This window comes from Zootoca vivipara, chromosome 6, assembly GCF_965207765.1.
Source record: "Zootoca vivipara chromosome 6, rZooViv2.hap1.1, whole genome shotgun sequence".
Lineage (NCBI taxonomy): Eukaryota > Metazoa > Chordata > Lepidosauria > Squamata > Lacertidae > Zootoca > Zootoca vivipara.
In genome coordinates this window covers 95663218-95675907 of record NC_142589.1, presented here as the reverse complement: position 1 = coordinate 95675907, position 12690 = coordinate 95663218, and the positions used below count along the sequence as shown (strand labels likewise).

The 12690-nt window shown below is 49.6% G+C and overlaps 2 protein-coding genes across 2 annotated transcripts in view; one reads left to right on the top strand and one right to left on the bottom strand.

Annotated features, from left to right (window-relative positions):
- CPAMD8 (C3 and PZP like alpha-2-macroglobulin domain containing 8) overlaps positions 1–2841 on the top strand; it is a 69807-nt gene extending 66966 nt beyond the window's left edge. Inside the window, exons 42-43 of the mRNA XM_060276488.2 lie at positions 880–1049; positions 1517–2841. Coding sequence (XP_060132471.2) covers positions 880–1046 — 167 coding nt within the window. The 3' untranslated portion in view covers positions 1047–1049; positions 1517–2841. The remainder of the gene's footprint in view (positions 1–879; positions 1050–1516) is intronic.
- Positions 2842–3496: 655 nt separating this feature from the next.
- F2RL3 (F2R like thrombin or trypsin receptor 3) lies at positions 3497–7701 on the bottom strand. The gene is made up of 2 exons (XM_035117009.3): positions 7379–7701; positions 3497–5072 (listed from the first exon to the last, which is right to left on the bottom strand). The coding sequence occupies exons 1-2, from the start codon at positions 7479–7481 to the stop codon at positions 4003–4005; spliced, it is 1173 nt and encodes a 390-aa protein (XP_034972900.2). The 5' UTR covers positions 7482–7701; the 3' UTR covers positions 3497–4002.
- Positions 7702–12690: the final 4989 nt, after the last annotated feature.

The following is a 12690-nucleotide window of genomic DNA, read 5'->3' as shown; positions in this document are numbered from 1 at the left end:
CAAACGCCAAAAACCCGGAAGTGAGTGTTCCGCTTTTAAACGTTTTTCGGAAGCCGGACATCCGACGCGGCTGTCGGCTATTGTTTCTGCGCCAATTAGAAGCCGCGGTGCCTTGGTTTCCGAACATTTCGGAAGTCAAAGGGACTTCGGAACGGATTAAGTTTGGCGCTTTTGTTTTGGCTCTTTATTTTGCGTTTTTGTTTTTGAGACTTTTTCGGTTCATTTGTTTTTGTGACTGTGTGGAACCCAGTTCAGCTACTGATAGATAGATGATAGATAGATAGATAGATAGATAGATAGATAGATAGATAGATAGACTGATTGTGCAACTGCGGAAATGGATAAAAGCCCCCCATCCAAACAATGACTATCATCAGCGCAGGTAAGAAAAAGAAATTAATTTTCATTTCTACCATCTACAATACTGCCTTATTTATCTTCTAGTACAGTAAGTTGATTATTGCTTTCATTTTATGGCTCAATGTCCTCGTTAGAGAGTAAAATTCATGTGGAATGGCAGATTTAGGGGTTGTTTTTAAAAGTCTGGAACAGATTAATCCGCTTTTGCATGACTTTCTATGGGAATGAAGCGGGTCTTGGTTTTGGAACGCTTTGGTTTTGGAACGGAATTTCCGGAACGGATTCAGTTTGGGAATCGAGGGGCCACTGTATACATTTATATCATATCATCATCAGGCTTCTAAACCGTTTCGCCCTACCGGCAAAAAAAAAAAAAGAGAGTTAGAAATTTGGCAAAGCAACAAAGGAACCATTTCCCCGGCGATGGTTCCCTTTTGGCTCCAGGAGGGGGGGGGGGGCGGTGGAGCTATGGTAGGGTGGGATCCAGGCCCAGTTTGACCCCTTTTCTGTTTTTTCCAGAGGAAGCCCCCAGCTCCCAGCTGGACTTCTCCTACTACTCCTATGAATACGAAGTCGATCCCTACGCCATGTCGGAAGGGGACGCGTTTGAGCTGACGGCCCCCAGCAGCACCGCGGCAGCAGGAGGGGGCCGGTTTCAGGGGACACCAGTGCCTACAGGGGAGTGAAGGGTGAGTGGGGACCCGGGGTGGGGCGGTAGGGCAGGGGCTCATTACATAATCCACCCCCCCTCCAGCTCAGAGGGCATCAAAGCTCAATCCGGCTCTGGGTTTCCCTCTTTCCTTTTTGATGAAATTGAAATTAGTAATTATTAGTTGTTGTTATTATTATTATTATTATTATTAGGAAGAGTAATTTGATTCCATTCTCATTTCAATAATAGTTGTCATTATTATTATTATTATTATTATTATTATTATTATTATTATTACTTTATACTATTACTGGTAAAGGAATTATTAACTATTATTTATTATCATTCGGGGGAGTATTTTGATTCCATTCTCATTTCAACAATAGCAATTAGCAATTATTTGTCATTATTAGTAATCAATATTATTAATATGGGTTACTTTAGAATCAAATTGCACCCCCCCTAATCCCTTCCTCTTCCCCCCCACTTTCTGTTCTCCGCTAGGGCTCTCTTCCCCCCAATGCAGCAGAGGGCTGCCTCACACCGGAGACCCAGCCAGGCTTCTTCCACCGCCTCTCGATGCCGAGCCGAAGCCCAGCTACCCCCCAGGCATCCTGCCCCCGCCCCCCAGGCCCTCTGCACATGCTCCGTGCCAACCCCTTGCGCCACGCAAAGAAACCCAGGAGCTTTTCTGCCACAGAGGTGGAGCACGGACTCTCTCCCTCCCCAGCCAAGCCTCGTTCGGATCCGGACCCTGCTTCTTCCCTACCCCACCCACTGGCTTTGAGAGGCAAAGGTGGGCAAGAGGAAGCTGTCTGCCCGTGCCTGGCAAGATCTCACGGCACCCTCGAGATGCTCCCTGAACCCCACGCGCCCGAATCACCACCCTCTGTCCGTCCGCCGAACGTTCCCGCCTCTTTTTCGGTTGCGCTGAAGCGGGTCAGGCTGGATGACCCTTTGGGGTCCCGACGCCCAACTCTGCAATTGAGGAGCCAGGGCTAGGCTTTGGGGGTTTCCCTTTCTTCCTTTCCGCTAGCAAAAGTTCTCTGTTCTCCTGCACTCCCGTGCCGCCTTCCTCCCCTAATGCTTGCTGCATAAACCTGCCCCGTGAACAGGGCTTTCCCCCCCCCCCCAACCCACCCTGGGCTGCCAAACAAACCCCTTCCCTTATTGAACCCACAACCCCTTGCTTTTCACTTTAAAAAGAGCAGGGGACACAGAGAAACAAAACTCCGGCCTTGGCAGATCCCGAGATACGAGCCACAACCTAGGAATTTTCTCATTTGGGGGGGTGAGAAAACAGGCTCCCCTCTTTCCATGTTTTTTTCTTTGCACAAACACCCCCCCCCCGCAACAGTCCCAGGGTGCCAGGGACCCCCTGCACTCCACCTCTGAGCAAGGCAGCATGTGCCCCCCCTTGCTCGGAGGCTACCCAGAACCCTTTTGCTGTGCCGGTATTTATTTCGGAAACGGCGGTTCTGTGCGTCCAGGGGGGCGACCGGAGGGGCAGGCGAACCCCCACCACATGGCACCCAGCAGCCCCTCTCGCTTTCTCCTGTTTCCGCCCTAAAGTGGGGACCCCCCTCTCCCAGCACGACCAGCAGCTGGGAGACCCCTGACCTCTCTCTCTCTCCCCCACCCAGCCGCATTTCAGTAGGACGGACCACAAACCCGAGGCACGCGGGGGGAGGGGGCGTGGACCTTGGCACACGTTTCGGTAGCGAGTTCAAGTGCCCAGGTCATGGGCGGGTGGGTGGGGGCACGGGAGAAGAAGTTTGATTTAGATGCTGATAAAATATTTTATTAAAAACCGTTGTCTAAAAATCAAACTGCGCCTCTCGTTTCTTCCCAGAGAGAAGGGTTGGTTGGCGGATTAGGGTACAATCTCACGTTGCTGAAGCTCCGTTGACGAACATTCGCCTAAAAACGACGGGACGGGACGGCGTTTCCAAATCTGGGGGGGGGGGCGGGGAGGTCCCCCCAAAAAATCAGCAAATGTTTTTTTTTTTGTCTGTGTGACAGCATAATGTATTGAAATTACCCAGCGCCCATTACGAATCAGGTTTGTGAACGAAATCTGCGGGCTTCCCGCTGTTTGCAAAGGAGCAAATCAAAGTTGCGTTTTCCGCTGAATTTGGGGGAACCACTTGCGCTGAGATAGTTCCATGGTTCCCCCCCCCCATTGCTCCCTAAGCGAAAGTTTGTCCCTTTACAATACAGCAGACATGTCCAACCGGTTGATCGCGATCCACTGGTCGATCGTGGGTCTTCCCTGGTCAATCCTGGTCAATCGCGTGATCCCGATCGATCACACCTCTCCCCCAAAAAGTTCAGCAACTTTGATCAATGTTATTCATTTTATTCATTTAGTAGTAAGACACACAAATAAACAATACATTTACCCACGTAAACAAAATACTAACAAAACAATAAAACAAAAAAATGTAAAACATAAAACAAACATCACTCTTATTTCCCCCCCCCCATATTTTTCTTAACCTTCTTAGGTGACTTCCCTGAGTCCCCCCCCCCTTCTGAATTTCACTATATATCATCATTAGCAATATTCTATTAAAATCTTAATCTTTCCCCTTGATAACCATAGAACACATTTATAAATTACACTAAACTATCTCTACAAAACTAAACCGAACTCCTCATTCTAAAACCGAAAGCCTATATCGACTTCCCTGAAAATTTCGAATTATTAAATATTACAATATTTCTTTAAATAAAATCGAAATCTGCAACTTTGGTCAATCCAACGGGTAAAGATCGCTGCCAGTTTTGTCATAGTGGGAGAGGAGATGGCAGTCTCTTGGGGAGTTTGACAATACAGGAAATCGTGGGGGTCTCAAAAAGTTACGATAGTGTTTTGTTTCATTTTCATGCCAGGGCCTGGGAGCATAGCTGCCAAGTTCTCCCTTTTTTTAAGGGACATTCCCTTATGCTGACTAGGCTTCCTCGCGAGAAAAGGGAAAACTTGGCAGCTATGCCTGGGAGCATTTTGTGGGCAGGGTCTCTTTGCTGGTTTTCAGGGAGACGGCAGAGTCCTTCCGCACCCCAAAGATCCTCCCCACCACCTTGGCGCGGAATTCCTCCGAGGCGTAGTAGTAGACAAAGGGGTCTACGCAAGTGTTGCAGGCGCTGGCAGCCAGGGCCCCCATGTACGCCACGTAGAGGGTCCCTCGGGCTTGGGCGCAGCGGCGCGAGTAGTGGAGGAGCAGGAGGACGTGGCTGGGGGTGTACAGAGCCACGGCCGAGGCCAGCACGACGACGGTCAGCTTGATGGCGGTGGCGTAGCGCTCCCCTTTCCCCGCCAGGACCCACAGGGTGGCGCCCGAGCACGAGGCCATGACCAGCAGCGGGGCCACGAAGCCGCCTGCCACCAGGGCGACGAAATAGGGGCGGAAATAGCCGGCGTCGTCCTCGGCGGGCAGGGCATCGTGGCACAAGACGCGGCCCTCCGTGCCCAGGAGGGGGAACGACTGGCGCCGCAGGGCCAGGGGCAGCGCCGAGAGGGCGGCTGCCCCCCAGGCGGCGCCGCAGGTGCCCGCCGCGAAGGCCGGGCTGCGGAAGGAGCGGGCCAGGAAGGGGTGGGCCACGGCCAGGTAGCGGTCGGCGCTGATGCAGGCCAGCAGCAGGAGGGAGCAGTACATGTTGGCGTGGAAGCCGGCCGTGGTAAGGCGGCACATGCCCTCTCCGAAGGGCCAGTGGTTGCCCAGGTAGTAGTAGGCGGCCTTGAAGGGCAGGATGAGGCCCAGCAGGAGGTCGGCGGCCGCCAGGTTCATCAGGAAGACGGTCGATGGGAGCTTCTCGATGCGCGTGGCCAGCACCCAGAGCGCCAGGGCGTTGGCTGGCAGCCCTACCAGGCAGACCAGGGCGTAGAAGGAGGGCAGCAGGAGGGTGGTCAGGGGGCTGCCGAGCTGCGCCTGCGAGGACGGGGGCAGGACCAGGAAGGTGGTGCGGTTCAGGGTCACCTTGGTGGAGGGGATGGCCCGGGGGCACAGGCCTGGCGGCGGGCTCTGGGGGGCCTCGGTCCCGTTGGGGGTGGCATAATCTGGGGAGGCAAAAAGAGGTGGGGTTAGTGGCATTGGAGCCAAAGCCCGCTGCCCATGTCCATTTATTTTAAAATAATTTTCATTCATTTTTCAAAAATAAACAAAACACAAACAACAAATGTACAGTCATACCTCGGTTTATGTATGCCTCGGTTTGAGTATTTTCAGTTTAAGTACTCCGCGGACCTGTCTGGAACGGATTAATCCGTTTGGAAAGTGGTCATCAATGGCTCCTCCTCATCCTGGAGAGTAGTGACTAGTGGGGTGCCACAGGGTTCTGTCTTGGGCCCAGTCTTATTCAACATCTTTATCAATGACTTGGATGATGGGCTTGAGGGCATCCTGAGCAAGTTTGCAGACGACACCAAATTGGGAGGGGTGGCTAATACCCCAGAGGACAGGATCACACTTCAAAATGACCTTAACAGATTAGACAACTGGGCCAAAGCTAACAAGATGAATTTTAACAAGGAGAAATGTAAAGTACTACACTTGGGCAAAAAAAATGAAAGGCACAAATACAGGATGGGTGACACCTGGCTTGAGAGCAGTACATGTGAAAAGGACCTAGGAGTCTTGGTAGACCAAAAACTTGACATGAGTCAGCAGTGTGATGCAGCAGCTAAAAAAGCCAATGCAATTCTGGGCTGCATCAATAGGAGTATAGCATCTAGATCTAGGGAAGTAATAGTACCACTGGATTCTGCTCTGGTCAGACCTCACCTGGAGTACTGTGTCCAGTTCTGGGCACCACAGTTCAAGAAGGATACTGACAAGGTGGAACGTGTCCAGAAGAGGGCAACCAAAATGGTCAAAGGCCTGGAAACGATGCCTTATGAGGAACGGCTTAGGGAGCTGGGTATGTTTAGCCTGGAGAAGAGAAGGTTAAGGGGTGATATGATAGCCATGTTCAAATATATAAAAGGATGTCATGTAGAGGAGGGTGAAAGGTTGTTTTCTGCTGCTCCAGAGAAGCGGACACGGAGCAATGGATTCAAACTTCAAGAAAGAAGATTCCACCTCAACATTAGGAAGAACTTCCTGACAGTAAGAGCTGTTCGGCAGTGGGATTTGCTGCCAAGGAGTGTGGTGGAGTCTCCTTCTTTGGAGGTCTTTAAGCGGAGGCTTGACAGGCATATGTCAAGAATGCTTTGATGGTGTTTCCTGCTTGGCAGGGGGTTGGACTGGATGGCCCTTGTGGTCTCTTCCAACTCTAGGATTCTATAATTCTATGATTCCATTACTTTCAATGGGAAAGTACGCTTCAGGTTAAGTACAGACTTCCGGAACCAATTGTGTTTGTAAACCGAGGTACCACTGTACAGGGGGTCACGAGGAGTCGGACACGACTAAACGACTAAACAACAACAACAACAACAACAACAACAAAAGTTCATGAGAGATGGAAAAAAGATAAAAGTCCCTGCCAGAGAAGAATAGCAGATTAAGTTGATGGATTCTGCTGAAACGGCTAAAATGACCGGAAGAATCAGGAAGACCAAAATTTTAATAAGGAACGGGAAAAATTTATTATCTATTTTAAGAACCATTGTAAACAGCTAAAATCCTTTGTAGGACTGGAATAACACTTGTAGTTTAATGGTGAATTTTGGACATAATGGAGATGTGAAAGATTTGATTATAAAAGATGCAGGAAGAAATGACTAACTAACAATAGCAAAGGAGAGCAGGGAAGTCCAGGAGATTATTTGGGATCTTGTTTTTAGGTTGTATGTTGGAGATGTAATCGCAAAATTGTAATCTGAAAAGCCAAATAAGTAATTTAAAAATGGCAATAATGAAAAAGTCCAGGAAATTGCAAGAATAACAATTCCAGAAAGCAATAACATAATAATAATAATTTATTATTTGTACCCTGCCCATCCAGCTGGGTTTCCGCAGCCACTCTGGGTGGCTTCCAACAAAGATTAAAATACATTAAAATGTCACACAATTCCAGAAGGCCAAATTAAAATCCTTGGGTTTTCCAAAAGCAGCTTCCGTGCTTCTTCGCCACAACCTACCAAGCTAAATGTCCAGCCACGGAAATAATAGCAGGAGGAATTGATTCATAAGAGGGCCTATATAGGGGATGGATGGAAGTCCAGGAGATTCCTGGGGAACTTTTTTTTATGTGGTTTATGTTTGATATATCTCCGTAAAAGTTGAAAAACCCAATAAATAAAATTTTAAGAAAAGAAAGTCCCCACGGCTGTCTGCCGCAGCACCCCGGGCCAAAAGCAGAATCTTGCACCCTCCTGCCCAGCTAAAGGGGGGGGTCCTGGGGGTCTTCCCCGCCACTTACCATCGTAGTCGTCGGCTGCCACAGCCTTCGCCAGCTGCCCGCACAAGAGGCACAGTGTGAGCAGCCGGAGAGGAAGGCTTGGCCCCGCTCCGCACAGATGCATCCTGCTTCGGAGAAGTCGCTGCTGCAAGGAGCGACGTCCTGACTCAGCCTCTTAACTCCAGGAAACACTCCCCACCCCAAACCCGGTGACACTGCAGAGTCCGTCCCCCCCTGCAATTCCCTTGCACGCGACAAAAGTCTTCTCTTTCGCAGAATCGGCAGAGGAAGAGGCCTGTGCCAGGCATTTCTCAGACCACAGCTAATCTTCCCTCGGTAGAATGACGGATCTTGCGTAGGACACTTAGCTATTGGCTTTGCCTAAACTCAAATCCCCCCCGGTCTAATACCCCCAGGGCTGCAAGATTGTCACAAGAGCGCCTGGAGTGAAATTGTCTGTCGAAAACTTCCCTCTGTCTGGTGGTTTATCCCCACCACAGCTCCTCACTTTGGGTTTTAGCAAAGCAAACTGTCTATAATTTGTCAGCGCCTAAGTGACAGGAGTGCCTGGCGTGCTCTGGTCCATGGGGTCACAAAGAGTCGGACACGACTAAACGACTCAACAACAACAAAATGATCTCGAGCGTCAGAACAGCTTGGCCAAAATAAGGAGATTTTGCCCATGGTGTGACTATTTTCCACCTTCCCATTTCGACTCTTCGGCACCCTATCTGCATAACCGAGCAATTCCAAAATACAGACATGCTTTTACTTTTGCAATAATGAATGTCTTGCCCTTGGCTGGACTTCATAGAATCGTAGAGTTGGAAGAGACCACAAGGGCCATCCAGTCCAACCCCCTGCCAAGCAGGAAACACCATCAAAGCATTCTTGACAGATGGCTGTCAAGCCTCTGCTTAAAGACCTCCAAAGAAGGAGACTCCACCACACTCCTTGGTAGCAAATTCCACTGCCAAACAGCTCTTACTGTCAGAAAGTTCTTCCTAATGTTTAGGTGGAATCTTCTTTCTTGAAGTTTAAAGAAAGAAGATTCCACCTAAGATTCCACCTTGAGGGACGATTCCAACAGATTCCACATGAAAAACGTCCATGTGGAAATGGCAGTCCCAAATCGGTGGCGCATGCCCTTCTGGCTAAAGACTTGAGGAATGAGATTATTACTCCTCTTTTCTTGTCCATTCTGGGTCACCCAGCCACTGCCCCAGTGTCCTTTCCCTGGGCAGATCAAGATGAATCATAGAATCATAGAATCATAGAGTTGGAAGAGACCACAAGGGCCATCCAGTCCAACCCCCTGCCAAGCAGGAAACACCATCAAAGCATTCCTGACATATGCCTGTCAAGCCTCTGCTTAAAGACCTCCAAAGAAGGAGACTCCACCACACTCCTTGGCAGCAAATCCCACTGCCGAACAGCTCTTACTGTCAGGAAGTTCTTCCTAATGTTTAGGTGGAATCTTCTTTCTTGTAGTTTGAATCCATTGCTCCGTGTCCGCTTCTCTGGAGCAGCAGAAAACAACCTTTCTCCCTCCTCTATATGACATCCTTTCATATATTTGAACATGGCTATCATATCACCCCTTAACCTTCTCTTCTCCAGGCTAAACATGCCCAGCTCCCTAAGCCGTTCCTCACAAGGCATCGTTTCCAGGCCTTTGACCATTTTGGTTGCCCTCTTCTGGACACGTTCCAGCTTGTCAGTATCCTTCTTGAACTGTGGTGCCCAGAACTGGACACATATCCAGCTCCCTAAGCCGTTCCTCATAAGGCATCATAAGATGAGCAGGTGACAGCAAAGGTGGCAAGGTTTTTAGCTGGGGCAATCAGAATAAGGTCCACTATTTGACCATTGATTCAAAGCCCTAAAATGTATTTTATATAATTGACTTTTTATTTCTGTTCTTTGTATATCATGTTGTTTTATAGCTACGGCCAACGGCTGATGCAAATAAAGATTCATTTATACATCCATTCATTCTCAGACCACGGCTGGAAGAGGGAGGGCAAAATAGCATTCCTCCATCTCTAGCACAAATGGGGTTATCGAGGCTGCAGGGAGGCCGGGTCACATGCTGGGCATGCAGAAGGGCTGGAAGGCAAATGCCCAGCAGCCATCTCCAGCCAGTGTTGCTGTACCAGTGTACCAAAACCGAGGTGGGCACATATAAGCTAAAGCAAAAAAAATCAACACAAAAGCCGCCCAACAGAACTGTGCACGAAACAGCCCGTTTGAAAATTCATTTTATGTGAATCGTCGTGTTTTCAGCATCAAATGCTAACGAGCGTAGATATTGCAATCTTGTGACCGTACAAGGCTCACGGAATGAAATACCCCCATAAACTGACAAGAACAGCAACAGCGACAAAGCTTTATTACGGTCGGAGACCAGCATAAGGAGGGAGGGGTTTACAATCATCTGAAATCTTTTTAATAATACGTTTTTTAATTTTTTTTAAAAAAACTAGGAGTTAAAACAGAAAGTATATAGAAAAGTCTATGAGAATCCAACCTTGGCAGGATTTTAAACACACTTGTAACGTACAGATAAGTTAGGAAGATGAAAAATTGGAGAAGTATTGATATGCAGTTGAAAATAGAATGAAGAGGACCCGTGGGTGGGATGGGCGGAAGTCAGGAGATTCAGAACAATCTCAATATTTGGATTTTGTACTGTATTTTTGATGTAAGTTTATTTTAATTTTTTTCTTTGAAACTCCAATTTTAAAAATTGTTTTTTTTTAAAAAAAGTGGTGGACTCTCCTTCCTTGGAGGTTTTCAAGCAGAGGTTGGGCGGCCATCTGTCCTGGACGCTTTAGCAGAGATTCCTGCATTGCATGGGGTTGGACTGGGTGACCTCTGGGGGGGTCCCCCTTCCAACTCTACAATTCCACATCCAAATACTTCAGTAGTGCTCTCCGGGGTTTTCGGAGTCAGGGGATACTCCCAGCCCCGCTCCCTGGAGATTCCGCCAGGGATGGAAACCGAGACCTTCTGCAAGCCAAGCAGCTGATCTGCCTCAAGTGGCGCTGGGTGCAGTTCCCAAAGGGGAGGGGAGGCTCTGAGGCAGCTTCCTTCTGCAGGCTGTCTCCGAGGGGCATCTCTCTCCCCCCCCCCGCCCCGGTTATAAACATCCTTGGCGTCCCCACAAGGGCCTGTCTTTCTGCTGCTGATAAGCACTAGGAAATGACCTCAAAGGATGCCGAGAAAGGAAGAGGAAACTTCTGGCCGCAGATAGCAGCCTGCGAACGGCTCGGGAGACGGGAAGCAGCCCCTGTCGGAGAGCTTTGGGGCCAGGCAGCGCAGCAATGAACCCCTTAAATCGGTGGTGGCGAACCTATGGCATGTGCGCCAGAGGGGGCACTCAGAGCCCTTTGTGGGCACACGCGCCGTCACCCGAGCACTGAGTTCGCCAGATTTTTACGGTTCCGTGAGATGCAGACAACCCCGTGTTTTCTTACTTCTCCAGATAAAACCCAATGTGACCAACGTGGTCTTTCCGGCTTACACGGGTTAAGATTTAGGAAACCTGGAGAGGGGGCTATTGGCATTTCAAGATAGCTCTATCTGGAAAAAATAAATTCTGCTGACCTGCGTGAAACACTTGAGAAGATAAGGAGGAATGACAAAGGACATGACACTTAGTTCTGAAAGGATGAGTCGTGGCTGGACAAATTACCAGCATGCAGACAACAGCAAAAATCGTATTGTTTCCAAAGCATGCCAAATGCAAACTTTTACCTTTCCATAAAAAGTGGGTTCGTATAATTGAAAGCTCTGCTATTGTGCGTGTGTTTTCTTTTTAGACAAAAGATGTTAATGTGCGAGTTTTCTAAACTAAAACCTTAGTTGTTGTTTAGTCGTTTAGTCGTGTCCGACTCTTCGTGACCCCATGGGCCATAGCACGCCAGGCACTCCTGTCTTCCACTGCCTCCCGCAGTTTGGTCAAACTCATGTTCGTAGCTTCGAGAACCTTAGTATTGAGGTTAAATTGCCGTGTTGGCGCTTTGCGATAACTCAGTGGGTTTGGGCGCTCGGTCTCTGAAAGGTTCACGGTCACTGCCCCCCCCCCAAACTTCACAACCATCCTCCCATCCTGTCTGAGCAGAGATTGGGTTCTCCCTCTGGGAACCCGCACGCGGAACCCATCTCCCCTTGAGGGCTGGAAATGAGAACATGGGCGGCTAACAGATTGAGGTTGAATCCTGACAAGACAGGAGGACAGTTTGGGGGGGATTCGGTGAGTGGGTGTGGACTCCCTGGTCCTGATTGGGGCAACTGTGCCCCTGAAGGACCAGGTGTGCAGCCTGGGAGTCATTTTGGACTCACCACTGTCCATGGAGGCGCAGGTCAATTCTGTCTCCAGGGCGGCTGCCTGCCTGCTCCATCTGGTACGCAGGATGAGACCCTCCCTGCCCGCAGACTGGCCAGAGTGGTGCATGCTCTGGTTATCTCCCGCTTGGACTACTGCAATGGGCTCTACATGGGGCTACCTTTGAAGGTGACCTGGAAACTGCAACTAATCCAGAATGCGTCAGCTAGACTGGGGACTGGGAGCGGCCGCTGGGACCACATAACACTGGTCCAGAAAGGTTCGGTCTCTGAAAGGTTCACGGTCACTGCCCCCCCCCCAAACTTCACAACCGTCCTCCCATCCTGTCTGAGCAGAGATCAGGTTCTCCCTCTGGGAACCCGCACGCGGAACCCATCTCCCCTTGAGGGCTGGAAATGAGAACATGGGCGGCTGGAAATGAGAACATGGACAGTACCTGGCTCCCAGGACGTTTTCAAGCACAATTCAAAGGGTTGGTGCTGACCTTGAAAGACCGAAATGCCCCAGTAGACCTGAAGGAGCATCTCCACCCCAGACACTGGGGTCCCTCTCCCGAGGGTCTTCTGGCGGTTCCCTCCCTGGGAGAAGTGAGGGCAGGCACTTCTCCCAGGGAGGGAACCGCCAGAAGACCCTCTCGGTGGTGGCACCCGCAGAGGGCCTTCTCGGTGGTGGCACCCGCCCTGTGGAACGCCCTCCCATCAGATGTCAAGGAGATAAACAACTATCTGACTTTTAGAAGACATCTGAAGGCAGCCCTGTTTAAGAAAGTTTTTAATGTTTGGTGTTTGATTGTGTTTTTAATATTCTGTGGTAAGCCGCCCAGAGTGGCTCGGGAAACCCAGCCAGATGGGCGGGGTATAAATAATAAAATTGTTGTTGTTGTTGTTGTTATAAGAGATTGCCAGATTGGGCCAGTAGCCACCATTGGAGCTCTCCTAAATGGATTTGCCTCCTTGAGCGCTGCTCATGCCTCTTTGCTCGC